The 27,481-nt window shown below is 36.4% G+C and overlaps 1 protein-coding gene and 1 pseudogene across 3 annotated transcripts in view; one reads left to right on the top strand and one right to left on the bottom strand.

Annotated features, from left to right (window-relative positions):
- The window catches only part of TRAPPC8 (trafficking protein particle complex subunit 8), an 85,916-nt gene extending 58,937 nt beyond the window's left edge, over positions 1 to 26,979 (bottom strand). Inside the window, exons 1-9 of one of the 3 annotated variants that reach the window (XM_065932397.1) lie at positions 26,639 to 26,979; positions 19,831 to 20,025; positions 10,029 to 10,118; positions 8,560 to 8,734; positions 6,097 to 6,250; positions 3,816 to 3,909; positions 2,919 to 3,175; positions 2,464 to 2,579; positions 1,635 to 1,785 (exon numbers count right to left, since the gene is read on the bottom strand). In XM_065932397.1, the coding sequence (XP_065788469.1) occupies positions 1,635 to 1,785; positions 2,464 to 2,579; positions 2,919 to 3,175; positions 3,816 to 3,909; positions 6,097 to 6,250; positions 8,560 to 8,734; positions 10,029 to 10,118; positions 19,831 to 20,025; positions 26,639 to 26,795 (1,389 nt within the window). In that variant the 5' untranslated portion in view covers positions 26,796 to 26,979. Of the gene's footprint in view, positions 1 to 1,634; positions 1,786 to 2,463; positions 2,580 to 2,918; positions 3,176 to 3,815; positions 3,910 to 6,096; positions 6,251 to 8,559; positions 8,735 to 9,290; positions 9,416 to 10,028; positions 10,119 to 19,830; positions 20,026 to 26,638 lie in introns of those variants that run through there. The other 2 variants (XM_065932398.1, XM_065932399.1) reach the window with 2 other exon arrangements.
- Positions 72 to 470, top strand: LOC136167629 (small ubiquitin-related modifier 2 pseudogene; annotated as a pseudogene).
- Positions 26,980 to 27,481: the final 502 nt, after the last annotated feature.

Genomic DNA, 27,481 nt, shown 5'->3' with positions numbered 1-27,481 from the left:
CGTATGCCTCTTTGGTGTGGACCTGGTACCTCTTTTTTGAAGCAACAGCTGAGGAGACTCCTGCACATGCCATGGCCAATGAAAAGCCCAAGGGAGGAGTCAAGACTGAGAGTGATAATCCTATTAATTTGAAGGGGGCAGGACAGAGGGTTCTGTGGCGCAGTTTAAGATCAAGAGGCACACACTACTTAGTAAACTAATGGAAGCCTACTGTGAACAACAGGCTTTGTCAATGAGGCAGACCAGATTCCCATTTGTCTGGATGCCAATCAATGAAACAGACATACCTGCACAGTTGGAAAAGGAGGCTGAAGATACAACTGATGTGTTCCAGTGGCAGACAAGAGGTTTCTACTAAAAAGGGAACCTGCTACTTAACTCCAGAATTCTGTTCCTCCAGACCAAGAAGACATTCTCAGTTAGGAACCTGCAATTTGGTTCCACCACATCCTGACTACTAACAGTACAGTTTCTCTGTTGTTTCCTTTTCCCCGTCCCCATTCTTTAACTGAACATAAAGACTGGTGTATGTGCACAAGCACACAGCATTTTTTTTAAAACCAAATGGCCAATGGTATGCTTTGTTCAACATCAAATGGGGATGAGATGGGGAAAAATACTTATTCTCTGAAAATATCCCTTTCTCTTTTCTCCATTAGTGGCATACTTTTTCAGCTCTTATTTTTATATTCCAGCAACTCACTTTGTTCTAATACATAAAGGACATAAAAATCCTTGCATACCATATCCAATTGGAAAATTTTAATGTTTTTCATTTATCATTTAAAACCAAGAACAATTTTATAACTTTTCTGTATGTAGCTGTTACATGCAGGGCAATCTGTCCTTATGTGGGATAAATTACCCTAAAAGAAATGAATCCTAGTTTCCCTTTAAGTCACGTGTCCTGTTGTTTAAATAAACAGACCATGTAGAAAGTAACAATGCTAGTTTACGCTTTTCTAAGCACAGAAAGTACATTACAAACATATTTGTGACAACTTTTCAATTACATTAGAAGTTTATAAGGCAACACAGAAAATTCTTTCTGAAATACCTAGGTTTTATATCAATTACAAAACTAACATTGCCAATGCCTACTGACAAGCCTAAATATAAGGTAGTGTGCCAGGCACTTTACAAACCTTGTACCTTATCTAACCATATTTAGGATTCACATTCTACAGATGAGAAAACTAAGGCTTAGAGATGTTCAGTAACTTGCCTAAGATGAAAGTTTGTCGCACACCAAAGTACATGTTGTTAACCAATAAACAGTCTTAGATCAGAAAAAAAATTTCAAACAATTTTAAAACATTTTTCAAGAGGAAAAAAAAGAATCCTCTAAAAACGAGAAGTTCTTATCCTGGAAATACAGTATAAACTGTAGGTCAAATTAAATAGAAAGTACTAATCAAATCTAAGAAACCCTCATGTATGACCATGCTTGAAGATACTAATTTAAGAGAAATCCATCAAGTTATCATCAATTAATTCAAAAGCTATAAAGCATTATGTGCTCTTTGAGTACAACTTTATCCCTAGGGAAAATTCTGCTTGCCGTTTCATAAAAAAAATTTCTAAGTCATTCATGGTAGCAGAAACAAGAGATTATAGTACTACAGAATACCAACCAAAGCACCAGCTGCATAAAGCATTGCTTGATCATTAAGAAAATCTTTCTTTGCAGTATGATAACAACTGTACGCCAAATCATAGTGCTGCACCAAAAAGCACAAGTCAGCCATTTTCCTGATCTGAAGTTCTGGCGCTTCTGGTGGATACCTATAGATACAACATAAGAAAGGAATTCAGAATCTATGACCTCTAAGCCATTAAATATTACAAAATGTCTAAAAAGATGCCCAACTGTCCAAAACATGGGAAAATCTGATCCTGTCTTATAAAAATTCAGGCAGAATTTCTCAAAGATATTTGGAAACAGACTGTTACACCTGTATCTATATAATTTATATCCCTATATTGAGAACTTCTCAGAAGGCAAGCACTTTCCCCATGGTCAAATTAGGAAGCAAATGATCAATTCCAGGTGACTCACCTTTATGTACAGTCAAAAAAAAATCTAAAATGAATTTTATTTCCCCTTAAAACCAGATTTTAGACAAAATTTCTAAATACATGCTATGTCTTAGAATTACTAGACCTCAGTACTTTAATAAAGAAGAGTTATCAGTGAATACCTAATCCAACCCTTATCTTTTTAAGGAAAACAGACCCAAAATAATGTGACCTCCCTGTGATCTTGTTTATTTTTAGATATGGAATTACTTAATAGTTTTTTTTTTAATTTAATATAACTTATTTATGGTCACTGTTCTTATCTACTGGAGTTCTGACCAAAATGAAACTAATAAACTATAGTCATTTTTTGCAGAACATCATTAGTTAAACACTAACCAGAGTTAAATACAGGAAAACTAAAAACAGTAATATTTTACTCACAGCAATCCAGATGTATTTTTTAGCTCATTAATGCTCTTTTCTGGAACTTTACTGCCACTAAACCATTTTTTAGTTGCAGAAAATAGAGATCGACTCAAACCTTTTCTTGATATTAGCTAAGAAAACAAATGAAATATGTTGATAAACATGAGTTTAGTATTCTTTACTTACATAGAAAACAAAAGATTCTAAATAACTAAAAAGTTTTAAGAGTAATAAGCAAATGTGCACTTTAATAACAATGATTTAAAGAAAATCATCTAAAATCCCTAGTGAAAATAAATAAGCCTCTTCTAGGATTTACTAGAATTTCATCACTGATAATAAGTTAATAAATTCTAATATTGGTCTATTTTTAAAATAAAAAATAAACTCTTTAACTTATACTACTATATTTTCAAGTTTATTATTTCCTGAAATTTTAAAAAATACTAATGCAAATAATTAAGTCTTACCTGATCATTTAATTGCCGAATTGTTTTCTCTATATGTGGCAAAAGGCCCCGAAATGTGAACTCTTGTATAAACTGTCGAATTCTATCATGATCAGTAAGGGTTAAACATGCACCATGAATAATTCCAGCATTTGCTTTCTTTGTTTCGTGTAATGATGAAGCGGATTTTACATGATCTGGGCCATCAATGCTGTTTGAAGAGTCACTGGAGGGGTCCAGTTGAAGCGGGTGAGCTCTAAAGTTATTTGGTAAGCCATCTACTGAGAAACAGATCTTTCTTTTACTCTCAGAAAGCAACAGAAAATTGAGGCATTACTACCATACTGCTAAAGAAAAGAAACAGTATTGGAACCCTTTCTCTTACTGTATGTCTTAGAAGTCTAAGACAACAGCATTCTTCAAGTTTCCCCCTAAAATCAGGACTTGGGTTAATACATATTATGTGTAATAGAAAATTTTTAATTCATGTAAATAAATGAAGAAAAATAGTGTTAAAATACAAAAATTATTTTTAAATAGCACAACTAACCAATGAAAAAAATAACAAAAAATTTTAAAGCTATCACTACCTAAACTGTAATTTAAAATACAAAAATAAAACTCTCAAAATTACGTGAATGGGGGAATAATTAATACTACATATCATACCATCCCTTGCTTTCTACCAAAAAATTTTTTCTTAAGTTTGACTTATTACTCTTATAAAACAAATTTTTAAACATCAAAAAACATCAAACTCAAATAACTCAATAAAATCTTCAGAGGAAAAGCTGATCTGTCCATTATCTCTTTTCACTATGAAAATTTCCCCCATCTTTTACATATAAAGATTAGCATGCTTTAACAAGAGTGCTATTTTCAATCAAAAGACAAACTTAAGAGAAAGTATATCAAGACCTTTGACTTCGTTATCTAATCCATCCAATGAAAGCAAGTTACTATCAGAATTCTTATTTGAAGTTATAGTACAAGGGCCATCTTCATATGATTCCTATCAAAATAAAATACAAAAAGTGTTAACAATTATACTTAATCATGTTTAAGATATCACCAAATTTATCTACTATAATAAACCTCATTTTTTTTCCTACAGCAAAAAATTTCTAATCCTCCAAATTCTTAACTTCATCCATGTATCATATTCTATCACTTAAATCCATACTTATTATATCCTTATATTGTTTCACATCCAAACTACCCTAATTCTTCAGAATTCAAGTTACTTCTATCTCAGTTTATGTTTATATGTGATATGCACAGGCCGATATGAATCCCTGTATGTGCAACTATGTAAGGAAGAATGGCAAGACAGATGGACTACTGGAGTCAGCAGGGGTAAAAAAGGATGGCATGGAATCCGCGGGCTCATGGACATAATATTAATAGGCTGGAATGAATTCTGAAAATAAAAGTTTTGGAAAAATATCCAATGCAATGTTTACTTGTACAAAGGGTAATGGTTTCAGCCACCAAAAAAAAACAATGTCCATACTACTCCATGAGCCCACTAATATCATGAGGTATTATTCTGAGTGCCAGACTTTGAGAAAAATATATAACCTAGAACTTAATAAGGGGAAGGTGATCAGGACAAGAAATTGCTTAAAAACAGTTAAGAGCTGAAAAAATGGTCTATTTACCCTAGAAAAATATTTTAAAAGACATGAGAGTTATGTTCTATATTCTGAAAGTCATCTTAATGAAAAACTGACATGGTCCCAATAGGATTGAGTACAAGCAAAAGAAGAAAAATTTTGGTTGATCCTCAAGCTGCTTAAACATGGAGCAGGTCACCTAAAAAGACAGTGAGTACTTTCAATAGATGAGGTCACGCACAGATTTAAAGGAAATTAAAGCATCAGAATGACGCCTGGATCTGACAACCTTTAAACTATCCTCAAATCGTGGACTTCTAGGATTCTAAGCTGTAGAATATCTATAGCTCTGTCTTCTGTTAAAAGTTCTCCAACTGCACAATCTGACCTATTATGTGCCCTTTCCCAACCTTAGACGGTTAGATTCTAAACTGAGTATTTCAATACTATTCCTATTCTGCGTATGGCCCTGAAACACCATTTAAAAGCTCTTCTACCTCCAACTGGTTCTTTTTCTCTCAGACATTTTCCCCCAGCATTATCTTAAAGAAGGTCAACAATCATCTCAATATTAAAGTGAGTAAAATTTTAAATCTAAAGTGATTTAAAATTTCATATGTAAGACAAAAAGGGCAAATAAACAGATTATTAAACAATATTTCTATTAGAACATCAAAATGTACATACTTTCTAATTCATACTTCTTAAAATAGTATCACATAAAGTATATAATGTAGCTTAATTGTACAAAATATATTTTCCATTTACTTTGGAAATCTTCCTTCTAAACAAAAAACAGTCAACTCTTGATTATCTGAATTAAGCATATAACTTGGCATTTGACTAGTACCATGTGGCATAAAATTCTATCTTAAAAGTTGGACAGAACGTGAAACTTTACACCCACCACACACCAGCCAACAGATAGTAATTAACATTAGTCTAGAAATCAACATTAGAAGAGTTGATTAGGAAGAAACAAAACTTCCTAGAAATTCAAAAGAAAAGGAAATCAAAGGAAAGTTAGGGAAAAAAGCCCACCCACCTAAAAAGTATGAGCTCCAAAAGGTGGCCATAAGAACAGCATGTTGAAAATGAAGGAAGGCAACCCCCAGAGCATGTGGATAATAAAGAATTGACTGTAAGCATTCATAATGAATTTAATGTGCAAGCCAAAAATTCTATTATATACATGTTTAGTCAATCTAATTCAATTCTTAAATGTATAATTCACTTTTCATCTTTTTTTTTTTTTGCCACACCATGAGCCTTGTGGGATCTTAATTCGCCCCTCAGTGAAGGTACAGAGTCTTAACCACTGGGCTGTCAGGGAAGTCTCCACTTTTCATCTTTCAAGAAAACAATTAACACTGATATTTATACCTGAAAGGTATACACAGAAGGGATTACTGCAGTTAAAAACAGCTTTTGAAACATTAAGAGCTCATATACTAATGTATCAAAACTAGACAGATTCCATAAAATAACTACTAGTAATTCTACAAATTCTACAGTGATGCCATTAGCCATAAAACTGAAATACAACTTTTGTGGTTTGCTTCATTGTTGTTTTTTACATATACCTGGTTTTGAATACTATTTTTCTGGAGATACTGACTCCAAGGATCTGGTATCTGTTCATCTGATGCTCGATTAGATGTTCGAGAATTAATTTTAAGTAGATAGCAACCCTGAGTTCCATATTTCTGTTTCATTTCTTCATAAATTGACTCAGCTCTAAAATAAAAAGTGGAAAAGTTTGTAGCCAATGGAGAGAGGATCTTAGGCAATAACAGATGTTAAAATAATACAAAAACCATGAAAAACATAGTTCTCAAAAAAGATATTAGAAGTAGCATAATTTTAAAACTTAAAACAAAGTTCATGATTCTAACTGAAGTTTAGCTAGCTTGGTTATCACCTTAAAGTACAGTTACCAAAGTACATCTCATAGAATAAATTTTTAAAAATACTCATGTTATTAAAAAAGAAAGTTTCAGTGGTCACACTAGCTTGGGGAACTACAGTAATCAAGCCAACCAGTTACTCTGCAGCAGACCACCTCTGAGTCTTCCATATGCTACTGTGTACAGTGAATTTCCAAAGAGTGGGTTCAAACATATATATCAGAAACTCAACTATGTGGACTAGTCTTTAGGAAATAACTTTGGGAAATTCTGCCTTAGATAACAGATACTTACCAAAAAATATAAGTGCTAAAATAGACAATTATAGCATCCCCCCAAAAAAATCATCTTTTACTGCTACACTTTACCCTTCCCCAAGCAGTCTTCAAAGAAAACACAGTTTAGAAGAAGGAAAAAAAACAAGAAAAGCAGTCAAAATACTTATTATATAGAAATCCAACTTTTTTGCTTAGTTTATTATCAGCTGGACCCATGAGCTATTCTCAGATGCAACAAAAAGCAGTTGATTTCCTTACTTTTAGTTAACTAGACTTGCTAGTTGGTAAGAGATAAGACAATTCAAATAAGTCAGCCTAAGAATCAAATAGTACATTCTAATGGAAATGAAATTTTGGAACATAGAGCTAACCTAATTAGTTTTTCTCGCTAAACTCATCAGGTATCTGATATCAAAAAACATGTGGATATATCCCATTCAATGCAGATACTAATACTATACAAATAACAAACCTAACAAATAATTAAATCCTATTACACACTGTAAAATTAAGGCCAGTTAAGTAAAACAATTATAAATTTGTATAAACACATAAAGTATATGTGTGTGTATATTTACTCACGTACAATAAACTAAACATCTACTTGCTTTACCAATGACACTGTTAAGCATAAGAACCACTGATTAAAAAAAAAAAACACTGCTCTAACACTTTAATTACCACTTAAATATCCATGTTATAACCATTTAATATGAAGGTATCCATATTCAAACAATTGAAACTAATAAAAGCCAGTTCAAATTATTCCTATTTATATACTTTATCCAAGAAGCTACAGATTATTTATGATGTCAAAAAAAATTATAATGGCTGATTCGTGTCAATGTATGACAAAACCCACTGAAATGTTGTGAAGTAATTGGCCTCCAACTAATAAAATAAAATTAAAAAAAAAAAAAAGAAATATACAGAAACAATAAAGATCCTGGCCCTACAAAAAAAAAATATATATATATATAAAGGTTAGTAATCCTCAGAACAATTCTTTGGTTTTATCGAGAAAACTTTATTTTAAAACGGTGGCGTGCGCTCAGAACAAGGACAAAAAACAATTATTTAACTGCATTTTTCTAAACAGCACTGACATAACAGAATAACAGTTTGAAACAAAAGATTTTGATCAATATCTTAAACCAAAAATCAAAATAAACTGCAAAGCAGCAAAAAGTCTTAACGCATTTAACCTTTTTTGAACATTTAAGTTTCCCTCTTAACAAAAAAGTATTGGGTGTCCCATCTTCTCCCCCATCCCCACTGGCCAGAAAAAGCCATAAAACTGTTTTAATATTATCTTACTTTTCTAAGAACTCATCTTTAAAGATAAGCTATTCTCTTATCCCAAACATAAAAGGACTATGACAAATCACCAACAACGAATATTAAGGGGGACATAAGAAATAAGTGTTTGGATATTTTTTTTTGAGACTGTGAAAAACATCAAGTTTAAAAATATAAAGTGATGAGAGTGAAGAGTGAAAAAAGAAGTGCCTATAAACCAGGAAACGAAAAGTTACAGGAAAACTGGGAAAGGGACAAGAGAAAATAATGAGCAATAATAATATACAAAGTAAGAAATAACAGCTAAGATCTATAGATATAAAATGGCAAGCACTCATGAACAAAGATTAATAGACATATATGCTGAAGGAAAAGTTTGGATAAGCATATGAAATAAAATGATGTAGTTGCTGAATATAACTTCAAATAAAAGATCTAGCTGATTTATTAATAAATTTTTACTTTCTTAGATGAAAAATGTATCAAAAACTTAAGCCATGTCCAAATTAATGTCAACTCATTTGACAGGAAATATTTTAAAATTAAAAAAAATAAAGCTTACCTCTGTTCATCTCCTGCACTTACATCATGTAAAAGTACATAATATTTAAGTGTATTTGGTATAAACCACTTGGGGTAGGAATAGTCATTATTGTGCTGAATTCGATGCTGTTCTTGTGACAATTTTGAAAACTGTTCCACAGGTTCAGCTTCACCAGAGGATGCCACCAACATACCTTGTAAACCACATTAAGGTAATAATCACTTATCACTTAAGAGTAACTATTATCCTATTAAAATAAACTGCATGCATACATGCATACTCAGTCATGTCCAATTCTTTGCAACCCAGTGGGCTGCAGCCCGCCAGGTTCCTCTGTCCATGGGATTTCCCAGGCAAGAATATTGGAGTGGGATGCCATTTCCTTCTCCAGTGTAATCTTTCCGACTCAAAGGTCAAACCTGTGTCTCTTGCATCTCCTGAACTGGCAGGCGGATTCTTTACTATTGCGCCATCTAGGAAGTCCAATAATTAATATTATTCTTTATTTTTGTTTTAATATTATTCTTTAAAAGTAAATTTAAGGAGGTATTTTATGAGCTAAAACAAACAAAATCTGATTTTTACAGGTTTTCCTTCAAGCATAAAATAATTTCTTCAACATTTCTATGTAATTCAAGGTTCTAAGTACTAAAGATATCTTGCTAACAGCTGTTTAGATCACTTATCTATACAATAAGGAAATCTATGAAAATAAAAATGGACAATATGAAAACTGTCCAACTACCAACATAATGAAAACTTCTGCTGAGTCTTGATCCTCTCCCTTCCATCTCGGTGCAATTTCATACTCTGTCCCTTCTCAACTTTTCTCTGTAACCACGTTAAAAAAAAAATGAAAGTCATAACTCTGAAAGGAGGTTAACAGCTATAAAACTTGTTACTAAAGGATGGAAAGCTGTTTCTAAATCCGAGCTTTTGCATAAGCAGTTAATTTTGAAAGTAAAAGAGTTAGTCCCTCAGTTGTGTCTGACTCTTGAGACCCCACAGACTGTAGCTTGCCAGGCTCCTCTCTCCACGGAATTCTCCAGGCAAAAGTACTGGAGTGGGTAGCCATTCCCTTCTCCAGGGGATTTTCCCGATCCAGGGATCAAACCCAGGTCTCTGGCAATGCAGGCAGATTCTTTACTGTGTGAACCACCAGGGAATTTTGAGACAACCAGCAAAAGCAATTAACACTGACAGTTTACATTTTTTCTTTCTAAAATAGCTTAAAAACATATTAAGCATGAAATATACAAGTTGGATGACAAAAAATAAGCAGGCTCTTAGTATTCTTATTTTTTAATCAAAACTTAGTTCTACCAGTCTTGAATCTAGGATGCCATTTAACAAGGACAAGAAGAAAACACAAAGCATTTCAGTAAAAAATAATTTTTCCATTCTCTCAACAATTTTGCATTTATGTAACTCTTTCTAACATCAGTAACTTCCAAATATTTTAAGAGAACATAAAAGTCAAAGGATACATGCTAAATAGTGGTTCAGAAATTCATGATCTGACGCTGGCATCGACTGAAGAAAGGTCTCTCTGTAAGACTCAAACCATGGAGTAGTAGCTAAAATTAATAAAGAAAAAGTTAAAACTGTTCAGTAGAATCAGTTTACAACAGACCACATTTCAAGTTCATATTCCTAAAAGGTATGAAACATCATTTCTAGCAATAAACAAGCATTTTTCACATGTGCTTTAATATATATATATTGATATACATACATAAGTTATACACACAAATATATTCATACATGGCAGTACATGCACTTGCAAAAATAAAACTGACCTATTCCCAAACCTACACAATGATACCACAGTTTATTTATTAATGCTTTCAATATTACCTATGTGAACAACCAGATGTTAGAACTATAGCTTTCCCTTCCACTAGTCATGCTGTTATAAGTAGCTCTTTCTCAAAAATGGCATTACTTCTGAACAGTGGTCCTCACCCAAGAGCAATCATGACCCCCAGGAAACATCTGGCAATGTCTGGAGATACTGTGAGTTGTCACAAATAGGGACAAGGAGGGGTGCTACTGGCATCTAGGGAAACAGGTCAGGAACGATGGAATAATGAGGACATCCTACACTGAGGAAAACAGGGTAACAATACCCCACACACACACCCCACTACAATACCAGCAAAGAATAATCTCGCTCGACATGTCAATAGTGGTCAAGCTGACAAACCTTACTTCATTACCTGAGTACGATAGCAACTAAACCTCTTCAAATGGAATTTCAAAACATGCTTACCTCACAATCAAATACAAAGATGTGTATTTTTACTTTTTGTATACATGGATGTCATGTGATTCTTAAAATGTCAAATCTCTCTCACTCCATGCTAAGCATTTTACATTACAAGTATTCTAACTTGTTAAAAACTTGAATTTTGTTAAACTTGGTCATTTCATTAGGTTTAAGCAGATTATCTAAATCACAGTTTTACTAAAAGGACACTTTATTCCTAGTTACTTATGCTGACTATAAAACCTTATATACTTTTTGTTTTATTCTTATAATCACTGAAAGCATAGTAAGTATATTTTCTTTTTACACTGCAATACTACATTAAACTGGGAAGGGTGAAATAATAAAGCTACTCATCTTAACCAAGTAACATATCCAACCTGGCATCATATATATAAAAACAAACGGATTATGAGAATAACCCAGATATTGTTTAGGAGGATTAGTACTACAAAATTTTCATGTTTTCTTGCTACAGAAGAGGAAAAACATTCCCAGAAATAGTACTATATATATATATATACATATACACGAACAGTGGCATAATTGGAGAATGACATAGACTAGTCTGTTACAACAGGAAACCAATTTTCTTACTAACCAGTAAATATATCTTTCCCCTAAATCAGTCAAAATGAGTCTCTAGCTTGAAAATTAGTTTTTATTTTCAATCAGTACCAATGAAGAGAAAATAAAATATAAATAATGAAAAATTTGGTTAGATAAGAAATCACCACAGATGATAGGGGAAACGACCTTATCAACTTTATTTTTCTATTTTCTTTGTTGCTTCAACAATGCTTAAATTTAACAAAAAACAGGTAAGTTGTAGACATATGACAAGGGGTCTGTTTCACAGTGGGTTGGGGAGTTCTGAATAAACAAATTAGGTCTTCCAAAATAGCTATTCATTGCAACATTTTCTGTAATAAAAGACTAGAAAATGCACATGTCCACCAGGAGGGGACTAGTTAAGTAAACTAAGGGACACACACTGGATGTGCTATGGAGTTTTATGAGAAAGGGGGAAATCTCCACATGATTACTATGAAGTGCCCCCAGGATCAATTAAGTGAAAAAAGACAACAATAGAAAAGTATGCAATTTTGTGAAAAAAAGGGGAAAAGAAAGAAAGCCACATATGTATTAATTTACTCTGTCAAAGAGAAAAGACAGGATGAATCTAACAAATGCCACCATGTGTAAGATAAAGAAGAGATGAGAAAGGGGAAGGGCCTGAACAGAAGCTAGGCCTCTGTGAATGTACCTTCTTGTATAGTTTTGACTCTGCAACAGTATGTTACAGATAACAAAACCTAACAACAACAAAAAAAAATTAAAAAGAAAAAAAGCACACATACACATGAAGGAGTTCTTAAACTGAAATAATACTTTCTAAACACTGGTACAAGAAAACACTGGGTACTCAACAAAGAATACAGGAACAAAGGAAAATTTTCTAACTATATGGCAGAAGTGGGTTTTATCCTTCAAATCGGTAACATTCAGGTTGATGAGGTAACTTTTTCCTTCAGCCACATGTTTCCTTGAAGGGCTAATTAAGAAGTCCTCCTCCATTTTTCTCACATGGCAGAAGATTAGGGTATCCTTCTCTTTCTGCTTTTTCAAGCAACGTTTTAGCAGCATGTAGGGGAAAAAAGTCTTTTTGTTTTTTTTTAATGTTAACAAAAGACTAACATTTAGTGACACTTCTCATCCCTTAAAAATTCTTTTGTACATATTTTGGATGAAATCAGTGTTTTGCTCACATTCCTTTCCCTCTCTACATGTTCTTTGCTTGGAACTGAAACAGCAACCATGATATCCTACCAGTTAAGTTTCTCTATGTAGAATGTACTCTTCCCCTGGTAAGAAAGGTAAAGGCGGCAGCCAAGAAGTGGAAAAAAAAAATGTAATGCTCTATCCTCCACGCATACAAAAGGCAGCCCTCTCTCTCTCTCCCCATTTATTCTTCGTTCCCTTCTCAGTGCCAGTAACTTGGCAAACAGAGTTGTGTGCGCGTGCTTAGTTGTGTCCAACGCTTTGCGACCCCATGGACTGTAGCCCACCAGGCTCCCCTGTCCACAGAATTTCCCAGGCAAGAGTACTGAAGTGAGTTGCCATTTCCTACTCCAGAGGATCTTCCGGATCCAGGAACTGAACCTGTATCTCTTGTGTCTCCTGCACTGGCAGGTGGATTCTTTACTAATGTGCCACCTGGGGAGCCAAAGTTATTAGTGTTCAAATACATATCTAACAAGGGCTGCAGGCACTGAGACAGACCTACAGCAACTCTCGTCTTTTTTCTATTGAAACCAAACACTCTCATCAGTAGTCCCAAACCCGTAAGAGAAAAAGACTGGCTACCCTAAACATAAACATCACCCATAAATCACTATTTTCCCTTTCTAGTCATTCACAAACGCTGAAAGTACCAGAAAACCACCATTCAGACTAAACAAAAAAGCACTAAGAAATATTACAAATTCCACATAATGCTAGCAGTTTAACTTTTGATAAACAGCAGTAGCAAAATAATATCTTCCCAAATGAAAATACTCAAGTAAGGGAAAAAATATGATAATTAGATGCATAATTATTTATTTCAATAAAAGAAGTCTCAAGTCAAAAATACCTGACAGTGACTATCAGAATATATGGTTTAATTCAGAAGATCTCAGACTACAAAAGCTACAAAAAACTAATACCAGAACTTTTATATAAAATTTATGAGCATTTTGCAAATCAAATAATCTTAAATATGAAGAGCTAAGAAACACTAATCTTATTAACACCACCCTTGAAAACTACCTTTTTTTTTTTTTTGAAAACTATCCTTGAAGAGATTATTTCTAATCAAGTGTTTTCTAAAAAAAAAATCAGCAAAAATCAAAGTATTCTAAAGAGATGCAAGCCATGATAACTTATGCCCAATAATTAAATTTCTCATATACCATAGATTTTTTTAAAGAACAGATCATTCTGTTTTGAAACTATATGCCTTTTAACCCTCAGTATATCAAGAAAGTCATTGCATTTACTATTTGGATTTAACTGATCCTTGATATTTTATTATATTTCTAATTCATTTTATAAATTATTCACAGAATTAAGAATAAAACCAAAACAAACTTTTTAGAAATTTTAATAAAGCAATCTCCAATTGTATTCCATCTATTCCCAGTTTCAAAGATATATGCCTCAATTAGGCAATGTTTTTTGAAAGTCCATCAACTATTATGCACAAACCTAGAACACATTCACCATGTAAATACTGATTCCAGATTTAAACACATGTCTAACAACTTCTAGTTTATCACTGTTTCTGGTTTTTCTTGCACAGCCAAGGTGCAACATTTTGGAAAAATGTGATGGCTCAAAATTTTGCTGAAAACAAAAAGGTCATTTTATTTTGCTCCATCACTGCAAAGCATTTTCATTCTTTAGACTTCTAAACAATAAACACAGTGATTAAGTTAATGAATTTTCATTTCTACATCATCTGATTCCTTCCAATTACCTTCATACACATGCCTGAAACAAACTGTATCAAGTAAATTGTTACCCAACATCATAAAAGATCAAAGAATATGGTCACATGTCCTTTAACAAAATGGGATGGTCTAGGTTAGCATTTCAAAATACTACATGAAGTCCTTCCTGTTAAACTAAGTCCTTCCTGTTAAATTGGGTGAAAATATTATATTTTCTTTTTGTTTTTAGAAATACATTGCTCAATCATCAACTCTTGAGTTTGAAGACAACTGTCCTAGATACTGTCCTCTGAAGACTCAAAGACTGGGATTTTTATATATGATCAATTTCACCACTGTCATCAGAGTCCAACAAGGTAAGTAACCACTAGCCACATGTGGCTCTTGGGCACTTGAAATGTGGCTTGAATTTAGGTGTGCTGTAAGCATAAGATGACCCTGAGGGATGGGATGGGGAGGGAGGTGGGAGGGGGGTTCAGAGTGGGGAACACATGTACACCCATGGCTGATTCATGTCAAGTACACCCATGCTGATTCACGTCAATGTTTTTTTCTTAAGAATTTATTAAAATAAATTTTTTTAAAAAAGAATTTATTAAAATAAAATTTAAAAAAAGAATACACATAAAATTTTGAATATACAAAAAAAATTCCATTGATTAATTTGAAATGATAATATTTGGGTTAAAATTAAATATATTAAAGTTAATTTCACTCATATCTTTGTACATTCTTTCTTTCCCCCTTCCTGGCAAAGTGAAAAGGTTTGTGAGATCTAGTTCCCTGACCAAGGATTGAACTTGGGCCCCCCTGACAGTGAAAGCACAGAGTCCTAACCATTGGACCACCAGGGAATTCCCTGTTCTTACATTCTTTATTGTAGCTACAGAATACTGAGAATAATTTAAGTGGCTCATTTATTTCTACTAGATAGCATGAGTCTAAACTGCCATATGTCACTGTATTCATCTTCTGATTTGTCTAGTAACTGTGAAAAATTGTGTATTCCACTGTTAGTTTTTTTTTCTTTGTCAATATGGACTAAAAATTCCCAAGTCTCAACTGTGTTCAATGGAGAAAAAAAAAAGATAAAAGATATGACTATAAAGATGTTGTCTCCAAACTTCTTTCATAGCTTCCTGAAAGAAGATGTAGAACTGTGGGCAATACAAAATTTCAAACTGAAGGATGATATAACAGTGATTTTGTTCACTATTGTATCATCCTAGGGAATTTCATTATTCCAGGACTTTCTTATAGTTCAAAGTAACTGGTATTGATAAACAATTCCCAGGACAAAAAACAGAAAAATACTTAAAGATACTAGAAAAATAAGAACAATCATTTCTTATTTTGCACTACCCACATTTTAAATAATAATCACTTTTTAAAAGGGTTCTTTATGCTTTTAAGTAAAAATCTTTGGAAAGACATTAAAGAATATTTAAACAATCTCCTAAAACACTGTTTACACATGACTATTCACTAAAGTCTAATGGTATCTTACACAGTAATAGTAGTTAACATAAAGGCAATCAGAAAAAGTACACTACATACTGAAAAAGGATGGAAAATATGTTCCTCCTTCTTACCAAAACAAGGTGCAGCCCAAATTATATTTTTCAAGGTCAATGTCTGAGTTTAGCAGATAATGCTGTAAATCAAGAGTAAATACAATAGGTAATAGATAAAGAGACAACAAAAGTTATCTCCATTTTAGAAAAATTAAACAGACAAGTTAACTGAAACAAATACCAAAAAGTGGTAGCTGAGAGGAAAAAAAGTAACAGACAAGGAGTAGATTATGAACAATCTGGAAAACTGAGACCACCAGAGGAAATACCTATACATAATAAGGATTCTTTCAATTCCATCATTATGTCTCTCCAACTACCATACCAAGGAACACCAGCTTTAATTGACCAATCTGATGAAGAAATGGCACTGTGAAGCTAGGCTTATGAGGTAAGTATCTAACATGTATTTCATAAACAGAATGGGTGAAAAGTATGACGACTCACATTAATGGTAAAACTAGAGAGTATTTCTAGACAAAGAATTAATCTTACTTAAAATGGATAAAACCACTCAAATCTCCAAAGAGTATTATTCTAACAGAAGTTTATTAAAATGAATTCAGTATTTCATCATCTCACATTCTCAAATCTCCAGAGTATTATTCTAAAGAATTTTATTAAAATAAATTCAGTACTTCAGCATCTCACATTCTCAGCCTTCAAGACCAACGTAACAATAAAGCTAAAGAGAAGTGCCTTAAGTAGCAGAGAAAGAAGCTAAAGAAACTGCTTTCTTCTGAAGCTTGTCCTAACCACTTGAGATTCTTTTTTAAAGTCTGCCTAAGGAGTTTCAGACATTCATTCCTGAAAAATTTTACCTTCCAAAACATAAATCTTTTTAGGAAGATACTGGAGATGTCCTTTACCAAATCAATGAAATATACCTAAAGATATGAATGAGAGGCTACAGAGTAGGGAAGGAAATCTCCAGGATAGCAGTTGTGGAGCAGGTCTCGGAATGCAGCCAAACCATGACAGAGTAGAACAGTGTTTGAAACTTCCATTTCATTATATTCCCTCTCCCCTCCAACCCCCCAACACTGCCTGGTAAGCTTTTTAAAATATTCTTCTAATTGTTCCTTCTCCCCACAGAATACTCTTACATAATACCACAGATATACTATGTATCCATTAATGTACTGTGGTCCTTTGGAGAGCCACATATCACTGTAGTATATATTTTTTGTCCCCCAACTACCAAATTTTCACCCACTTGAGGAATGCTTATCATAACCTATTGAGAATGTGTGGAGTAGAAAGAGAGAAGACTTAGGAAGGAGACCTTAATAAATGGATTATCTCAAATTGATCTATCAAGGGGAAAATCTTACTGGGAAGCTGCTACTAGGAGTTTGAGAAACTAGCAAAAAATACAAAGAACTCTGGGCAAGATGTTTTTCAAAAGGTGATTAACTAAATCCTGAAAAAAACAAAATGCTGTATAAAAACGAACTGAAAGCCCAATATTCAGCTCAGCAGTGAGGTGAATACTTAGTATTGTCAACAGTGAGTATTAACCAAATATTATAAAAAACCACATTAAGGAGATGGAAGAAGGGGCATACTTAAGCTAAATCTTCATCAATTATAATGAGAAATCAATAAATAAAAATTTTAATTAAGCCATCAGTCAGTCAGTTCAGTTGCTCAGTCGTGTCCAACTCTTTGTGACCCCATGAATCGCAGCACACCAGGCCTCCCTGTCCATCACCAACTCCCGGAGTTTACTCAGACTCATGCCCATCGAGTCGGTGATGTCATCCAGCCATCTCATCCTCTGTCGTCCCCTTCTCCTCCTGCCCCCAATCCCTCCCAGCATCACGGTCTTTTCCAACGAGCCAACTCTTTGCATGAGGTAGCCAAAGTATTGGGAGTTTCAGCTTCAGTGTCAGTCCTTCCAATGAACACCCAGGACTTAGCTCCTTTAGGATAATTAAGCCATAAACAACCATATAAAAATATTACTTGGAAACACAAAATGAATACCAGAGAAAATCAGTGAAAGTTGGTGGGGCAGGGGTACAGAGAGCAGATTACTGTTGCTTGTTTCTCTTAAGTCTTTTCAGCATTATCTCTATTAATATGGGGTTTCCCTGGTGGTTCAGACAGTCAAGATTCTGCCTGCAATGCAGCAGACAAGAGAGATTAGAGTTCAATCCCTGGGTTGGGAAGATCCCCTGGAGAAAGAAATGGCAAGCCACTCCAGTATTCTTGCCCGGAAAACTCCACGGACAGGAGCCTGGCCTGCTACAGTCCATGGGGTCGCACAGAGTCAGACACAACTGACTAACACTTTTGCTTTCTTTCTGTGCATGTTTCATTTTAATAATTTTTTTTAAAGTAAAAGGTACATGAGCTTTGGAGGTCAGGAAAGTATCTGCAAAAGATAATTTTGAAAAAATATGATAGTTAATTCCTCTCTCTGTGCCCCTCAGCACTCTGGCATATGAGATATGCTATATCTCTATTATAATGTATTTTAACATACTATAAATTAGAATGTCTCCTAATTATTGATCAGGTTATGAACTTACATATAGCATCTTATCTCAGTGCAAAGCATATAGAGAGAAATCAATAAATATTTGTTGCATGAATAATAAAAATGTTAAAGTCCCTATAAAACAGAATCACAGGATTAAAGGTCTAGAAGAGGCCTTAAGAAGTAATGTAGTCAAATTTTCTCATCTTCAGAGAAGAGAACTGATTCTGAATAAGTAACTGATTCAGATTATCCAACTAACCCTGGCAATGGGAATATAAAAACCTGGATACTCTGGCATTAGATTCAGCACCTTTCACACTTCAAATTTTCCACTGATGAGAGAAATAATGCAAATTCCATCACTTTCTCCCAAAAATACACAAATCTTGCCTCACGAAAATAAGTTATGCCAGGAACTGCTTAAAGTACATATCCTGAAATGGATTCTTTTGATTTGTAAAGATAACCAAAATTTTCTAAACTTAATCCTATCAAGGTAACTTATCTTATTGGAATTAAAATGACATAGAAAGAAGAAAAATTATTAATTTTTAAACAAAGTAAATCTACAAATATTTCTAACTTATACAAGTGCAACCAAGTAACTTCATGATCTAAAACATCCCTCTTAATTTCTCTTTGTATGTTTGGGAAAATCTTCAACTATGCAATTAAGAGGCATTAATATAATAGATTATAAGTTATACTGATCTAAGATGATTATTAGGTAGCTAAAATAGCCTAACTAGATGATGCATGGAGGATGTAGGAGCTAAGTTCCCTGCCCAAGGATCAAACTCATGCTTCTCTGCAGTGGAAGCTTAGAGTCCTAACCACTGGAGCACCAGAAAATTCCTAGATGATGTACTTTTCATCCTTCCCCTTTAAAAATCTATCCCATGTCCCCTCATCAAGTCTTTTCCACACTGGCAAAGAGTCACACCAAATACTGCTAATTGACTTTACATATTATTACATAGTTTCACCTACAAATTTTATTATGAAAACATTTACCAGTCATATCAGATTAGGATACGTATTTATTTATATACTATAAACATTTCCTCCATTTAACACTAAGCATGATAAAAGACAATAAACTTAATGCTTTTATATAATCACTGTATTACTAATATCACAAAAGAATAGGTTTTTTTGTCTACTGTTGGTTCTTTCATTTAAGAAATATTATGCACATGTTCTAGGCATTAACTTTACAAGTAGAACTACAAAAAATTTTTCATCATGAAAAAGTAAAACCATTTATTTCGTAGTTATTTGAATGGCTGCCTGCTTACTTGACCGTAATCTCCTAAAAAGCAAGGACTTGTCTTCCACATTGTATTCTCAGGTTCAAGCACTCAGCAAGTACTTAAGTGTGTTGAATGATTTCCAAGTTACAGAATTACCTTTTCTAACAAAAGAAATATCATTTAAAAAATAATAATAAACCTTATTACATACCACTGAGGTTGAGGTCATAATCTCCTGCCGTTATCACATTAGCTACTAATCCTTCTGCAGGCTGACTGCCAGAAACCACATCATTCAAGAGTTTCCGAATGGCTCCAGGCTGAGGTGGTTGGGTGGTAATGTTGCTTACAGCTATCTTCAAGTTTTTAATTACGTGAAGCTGATTATTGGGATCTCTCATATGAACTTAAAAAAAGAAAAAAACACTTGAAATTAACTCTACACAAAGGATAACAAGCCAACAATTATAATAACAATTAAAAAGAAAAAAACTGGGTTAATGATTTACAAAGGATGCTCAATTTGGAAACCAGACATTCCAAGTGTAACAGTCTTCCAAAATACAACTGACTTACAGCGTGCTGCAGCCCACAGGGTCCCAAAGAGTTGGACAGGACTTAGCAACTGAACAACAACATTCCATTACACACCAAAGGGCTAGCTAGACAGTCTAACCTTCCTCTCTGGTAACGCTACTGCTCACAGCTACTCTACCATAGGTCTTTTCCTTTCTCTTACCTTTGGAATTGCCAGGGAGAACTTCTCAGGTGGCTAGTGGTAAAGAACCCACTAGCAGGTAAAGAACTCCTGCCAATGCAGGAGACATAAGAGATGTGGGTTCAATCCTGGGTTGAGAGATCCCCGGAGGAGGGCATGCTAACCCACTTCAGTGTTCATGCGTGGAGAATCCCCATAGATAGAGGAGCCTGGCGGGCAAAAGTCTATAGGGTCACTGCTAAATGCTAAGTCACTTCAGTCGTGTCTGACTCTGTGCGACCCCATCCCTGGGATTCTCCAGGCAAGAACACTGGAGTGGGTTGCCATTTCCTTCTCCAAAGCATAAAAGTGAAAAGTGAAAGTGAAGTCGCTCAGTCGTGTCCGACTCTTCGCAACCCCATGGACTGCAGCCCACCAGGCTCCTCCATCCATGGGATTTTCCAGGCAAGAGTACTGGAGTGGGGTGCCATTGCCTTCTCTGCTATAGGGTCACAGCTGGACACAACTGAAGCGATTGACCACGCAGCACATAACCACCATCCATGTGGCGGTGGTGGTGGTTCAGTCGCTAAGTTGTGTCTGACTCTTTGTGACCCCCTGGACTGTAGCCAGCCAGGCTCCTCTGTCCATGGGATTTTCCAGGCAAGAATACTAGCTGCTGCTGCGTCGCTTCCTTCAATCACGTCCGACTCTGTGGGACCCCACAGAAGGCAGCCCCCCAGGCTCCTCTGTCCCTGGGATTCTCTAGGCAAGGACACTGGAGTGGGTTGCCATTTCCTTCTCCAGGGGATCTCTCCAACCCAGAGATCAAACCCCCCATCTCCTGCTTGGCAGGCAGATTCTGTGCCATTGAGCCACCTGGGAAGCCCAACCACCATCCATACCAAATCTCTGATTCTCACTTTACCCTAAGGCTGGTCCAGGGCAGTGTGAGATCTATGGTATCAAAACTGAAAATAGTAAAGGGGAGAAAAGGCACTGAATGCTGCACGCGGGGTTCCTCTGGGTCCCCGACAGTGATGCCTGAATGCTCAGCCCCTGTTCTACTATCATAAAGATCAATGCCCACTCCACTGTGGGATGCTGATAGTAGGTGATGGTGTACACATATCACAACAGGAGGTACATGAGAACTCTGTATTTTCCACTCAATTCTGATGTGAATCTAATACTGCTCTAAAAAACAAAGTCTAGTAAAAAGGAAGAAAACAAAAATCAATGACCATATTCCTTCTCCCAACCTAATAAATACTTCTGGTCTCCTCCCTACTACAGGCCTTGTCTCAGTCTAGATTATTTATAACCAGGGCTCAGAGCTTCAAGGCCAGGCAAGAGGTTCTCAGGCAACTGTAGTAAGACAGGGCCCATGGTGCACAGTAGGAAATGTGTAAGTATATTTTTTTCTCATAATCAGACAAGATGATTATTAGCTTCCACGGTAGCACTAGAAGCAGTCCATTATACAGATTAAGGACCCAAATCCTGGAGTCAGACTTTACTTGAAATACTAACTCACTACTTTTAACTGGGTTATCCTAAACACCAATTAACCTTTTCCATGCTTCATTTTTTTCTTCACCTATAACATATGAAGGAAATAACCTACCTCACCGGGTTATTTTAAGAATTTAACTGAGATATTGTTAGAAGATGTAGTAAGTATAAAGCACTCAGCACAGGCCTAACACATGAGTAGGTAGTTAGGATGGTGGCAGCACATATAATATCCTCTATTTCAAGTATGTCATGAATCATCATATACCAATACAGGGCAATTCTTAGAAAACTGACTTTGCGTACCTACCCACTAAAAAAATGACATTTTCCCCTAATAGGAAATGCTTTATAATAAACTTTTTAAGTTCAGGTCTGCCTATGTTTTAAATAAAGTTACATCCATTAAAACTGTCTTCCTAAATTTCCAACGTGTTCTCTCAGCTGATGTCTAAATTTTCAATTAAAAAATATAAGACAAAAAGCTTTTAAAAATACTACCTATGACATGAATATGTGTACTTGTAAAACTAAATATATGTACAGAAAGTATACACACAAATTCCATTATAATGATTACCTATGGTAAAAGCAGGAAAGAAATGGAACTAAGGAAGGGTAAAAGGTGAATTCAACTTCGTTTCTTAAAGCAAAGAAAAAGATACAAAGCAAATATGACAAGATTCGCTGGCTCTAGGTAGTAGGGAGCTAGATGCTTCTTGCATTCTCTGCATTCATCTGTAATTGCTCATTTTCTAAATGATTTAAATAAACATACTCAAGCTCCCTAATTAAACTTCTCAGCTGGTCTATGAAATAGAGAAACCAAAAAACATCAAAATACTATGACACATTTCTGATATTTTTAGGATACAAGCAGTTTCCTTGAAGTTGATCCGTAACTGTCAAATAACATAAGCAACCATTATGTATATTAAACCTCTCTCAAAATTTTAAATTGACTCTGGTATTCTTAAGTGTTAACACAAAAAAATTATTCTACTAAGAGTTGTGTCCTATATTCGGAATGGGTCATTAGTTGTTGGGTAATCTTATCAATAAACCAGAAATGAGTCAATGTGTGGCAGCCGGCCTCTGAAACGGCACCTGATGATCCTGATATTTCCCAGTATATGCTCTCCCACATCCCAGGATGGATATGTGTGACCAATGTTCTTGTTGTTTAGTCGCTAAGTCATGTCTGACTCTTTTGGTATCCCATGGACTGTAGCCTACCAGGCTCTGCAGCCCATGGGATTTTTCAGGCAAGAATACTGGAGTGGGTTGCCTTTTCCTTCTCCAGAGGATCTTCCTGACCCAGGGATCAAATCCATGTTTCCTGCACTGCAGGTGGATATGTTACTAGAGCCTCCTGGGAAGCCCATGTATGACCACTGGAACACAGCAAAAACTACTGTGATAAGGTTTTAAGAGTATGGCTTCCATCTTGGGTTCTCTCTCTCATCACTCCCTCTAGGAGAAACTTACTGCCAGGTCATAGGGACACTCAAGGAGCCTCTGGAGAGGCCCATATGGCAGAGAACTGGGGTCTCAGGCCAACAACCAGTGAAGAAGTGAAACGACAACTGTAGGAGTGAGCCTGCAAGTGGATCCTCCAGCCCGAGATGACCAAAGGCCCTGCTGACAGTTCCAGGGCAACCTCAAGAGACAATAGTGCAGCTAAGCCACTCCCAGACCCCTGAGAAACTGAGAGATACAAGATGCTTTGGGGGCTTCCCTGGTGGCTCAGTGGTAAAGAATCTGCCTGCCAGTGCAGGAGACACAGGTTCGATCCCTAATCCAGGAAGATCTCACGTGCCACCACTGTTGAGCGTGTGCCCGAGAGCCCAAGAGCCACGACTATTGAAGCCTGCGCTGGAACAGCAGTAGCCCCCAGCCACAACTAGAGAAAAGCCCGCACAGCAACCAAGACCCGCCACAGCCAAAAACAAGTAAATAAAATTAATTTTTAAAAACACTTTGTTTTAAGGTGCTAAGTTTCAGGGCAATTTATTACATAACAATTGATAAGTAATACACTGGAGTAGCACAAAATCAGCTTAATAAAGAGAAAGGCAAGAATTAAAAGTGATTGACAAAAGCTCTTAATTCATGCACAAAAAAATCCAAAAGCTTCAAAATTAAATAATTAAGGCTTTACTAAGATTATAACGTCACAAAAGGTGACTTTATATAGCATATAACATCTCAATTTCAGGGTGAAATTCAGCTCCACCACTGCCTTACTTTTATAGACTGCCACATATAGCTCCTTGAAGCAACATTCCCCAGTATGTGCTGCCCATAGACTACTGGCTGCTCAAGACAAATGTTTCTAAAAACTCAACTTCATGTTCAAATAAATTTGGGAAACTAGATTACACTTTTAAAAGGTCTCTTGACAGTAGATGTTCCCAGAGCTCTTAATACACTAAATGACACTAATTCTCCCAAATACATCCTTTTTAAGCAAACTTACTTGACCACAAAATTTTTTCAGGAAACATACATAACTGGTGTTCTACAGAATGTATTTTGAAAAATAATATCTTTTAACTTTATGCAACACATAAAACTTTACTGTATTAAAAAATAAAACCTCACACAACTCCCCCAAACTCCATGCCCTTGCTCAAAAAATCTATCACATACCCACGAGATAGGAAATCACATACCCACGAGATAGGAAATCAAAAATTCCTTTCTCAGAATTCAAGATCCTTCCTTATGTAGGCCTTTTCCCTTACTATCCGGTACTGAAAGGGGAGTTTTTCCACTGTTCCCCAACCACTCAATTATCATTCCTACCTTACTCCATACCATTCTAACCTCATTTCTGTTCTCAAAATGGAATGCTCATCCTCTTCCAGTCCACCAACATCTACCTATTCAAGTCCATCTCATTATACTCCATCCCTAAATCTTTTGCAGTCTACACAAGGAAAACAGTAAAGATTTCAGCCTCTATTCACTGCACTGTCCAACACAGAAGGCAACAGGCATGTGTCTACCGAGAACTTCAAATATATCTAGTCCAAACTTAGGTGCTGATATAAGTGTAAGATGCACACCAACTTTCAAAGACTTAGCAATAAAAAACGAATGCAAAATATCTCATTAAGTTTTTTTATAATTATCTGTTGAAATGACAAGTTTGAAAATATTGAATTAAGTAAAATATTATTTAATCTCCTTTACCAATTTCTTTTTATCTTTTTACAATGTGACTACAAAGCAACTTCAAGTTATGCATGCGAGTCACATTGTTACTACTGGAAGGTACTGCTCTTGCCTGTGAGTAAGTAATTCTAAACACTGCCAGAAGATGAGATGATTTTCCTGAGAACACCTTGTCTTGAATCACACTGCCTGGTTTTAAATCTTTCCCACCTGTCTAAGACTGACCAAGTTAGTATCTGCATGCCTGGATGTCCTCAAATTTAAAATGATGTTAACAGTACCTTTCTCATAGGACTCAAGAGGGACTAAAAGAGAAACGCTAAGTATATATATCAGTTAGCGTTACTATTCTTTATTAACAGAGCAGGAAAGAGCACTCCAATCTTGGGCAAACTTGCTCCCCTGTTTTGTTTTTTAAGAATTTAAGAATATAGAGCACTTTGTCATTTTTGTTGAGTTAGTAAAAAATACTGCAGGAGATGAGACGGATGGCTAAGGTACAGGCTGAAGGAAATTCAAGAGTTCTCAACCTGTTTTATTTTGGATAGCTCCTTGTCTCTTTTAAATCCAAAAGTGAACTTATAATGGAAGTATTCTCCCAAAGAATACACACGTGTGGCCCGTAAATACATAAAACTTATGGCACAGCATTTGTGTGTGTGAAGAAGTCATCATAACCAAATAAACATCATGATCGTTGTCTTGACAACCTTTATTATAGAACCTTTTTAAAGTCTTTAACAAAAAATCTTACCCATATTTTTCAATGTTCTGTTTGCAAAGTACAGCTAAAGATATTGATTAAACCACACTAGACTACTATTACACTTACTTTTCCCTAATAAAGAATCTAAAGCTGGAGAAAACAGGCAACTCTTCAATAAAAGATATTTCTCCTGTTGATTAAACTTTTATCCGGAAAAAAAACCCCCACAAACTTCAGGACTTTTCCATCCCTATAGATCTATATAACCGCAACTAACTCGATTAAATTATTATAACTACAACTTGTCCTTATTTCCTCATCCATCAGGCAAAAAAAAAAGGCTGTTGCAAGTTTCACTACTTTTATAATATTTTTTATTTGCTTGAGGAGTAAAATTCTGGATACCTAGAGAGATGTTTTCAAAAGAAAAAAAGTAAAGTAAACGGAAGTCTTGAAAGGGATACGCCTCACTGCTGAAGAATATAATACTTAAGGCAACTTTGAAAACCAGTTTAACTCCCAGGGGAAGACGATTCGTCTTCTTTACTAAGACCTCACTGGTCTAACAGCGAGCATCTTCTAAGGCTGACCTGCCTTGCAACTTCCTAATTCCCTCCCTACGGCCCTTGAGAACAGGCTCAATGCCCTTCTCCGCGGCTCACGTTTTTCTTTAATTGCCCAACAGTCTGGTTTGTCCGGGAAGTGCCCGAAAAACTGGAGGTCAGAACCACGCTGCTGTCTTGACCATCTCTTTTACGGAACCTCCTCCTACGGCAACTAAAGACACCGCGGGGCCCCAGTCCGACGCCACTCTCCCGGCTCCGAGATGTAAACACCGCCCTTCTCGTCCCCGCCCGCTCCCGACTTCCCTCTCCCAGCCCCGGCTTTGCGGGAGCTCAGTGCAAAGGGGAGACCACATACCCTCGGAAGTGAGGCGAGAAAAGGGCTTAAGCAACTCCGCGAAGCTAAGGTGATTGAGACGAGTAAGCCGCTCGGCTTCGTCGCTACACAGCGCGGCCACACAGGGGACGAAGGAGTCCGGGATAAGCTCCTGCACTGATTGTACACACTGGGCCATCACCGCGGCAGAGGCAGCGGCGGCGTCCGCCCTCCGGCCCACCCTCGGAGGCTGATCCTGCGGCTGCAGCAGCTACCGCCGCCGCCCGCCGGCCTGGCCCGGCCGGGCGGGGCCGGGCGCTGAAGCCTTGAGACCAGTAGAACGAACAGACGCTGCCTCCTTGGCTCCCGGAGCACCCGCCACCGACCCCTCCCCGTCACCGCCGCTCCTCAGCGCTCGCCCCGGCGTCCTCGCATTCCACCCTGATAGGTGGAGACGCCGGCAGTCGCCAGTTAGTCCTCTCGACAGCAAAGCCTTGGTCACTGCCGGACTGGGACCGCCATATTGAGGCCGAACCCTGACCCACCGGCGTACTTATCCCGGCAGCCCCCGCGCTCGCCCCTCACGTGATAGTGTTAAAGTCGATAGGGGCGGGAGAAGAGAGCCTGGAAGAGGGAAAGAGGCTGGTCGGCCTGCTGATGCCGGAAGTGCGATAGGTGAACCTCCTGTTGGGCGGGTCTGGGGCGGGGCTACGAGCGTGGTGGGCGGAGCCAGGCGGGGAGCCGCGCGACGTTCGGCCTGGTTCTCTCAGCGCGTAGAAGACCAGCGAGGTGTGACGAGGGAGTAGACACGATGACTCTGGTGGTCGGCGCTGTCACAGTGGGGGAGGTGCCCATTCGCCTTCCACGCCGACTCGGTCCTCCCTG

This window comes from Muntiacus reevesi, chromosome 4, assembly GCF_963930625.1.
Source record: "Muntiacus reevesi chromosome 4, mMunRee1.1, whole genome shotgun sequence".
In the NCBI taxonomy this organism is placed as follows: domain Eukaryota; kingdom Metazoa; phylum Chordata; class Mammalia; order Artiodactyla; family Cervidae; genus Muntiacus; species Muntiacus reevesi.
The sequence above is the reverse complement of the archived record's forward strand: the minus strand, read 5'-3'. Positions and strand labels throughout refer to the sequence as shown.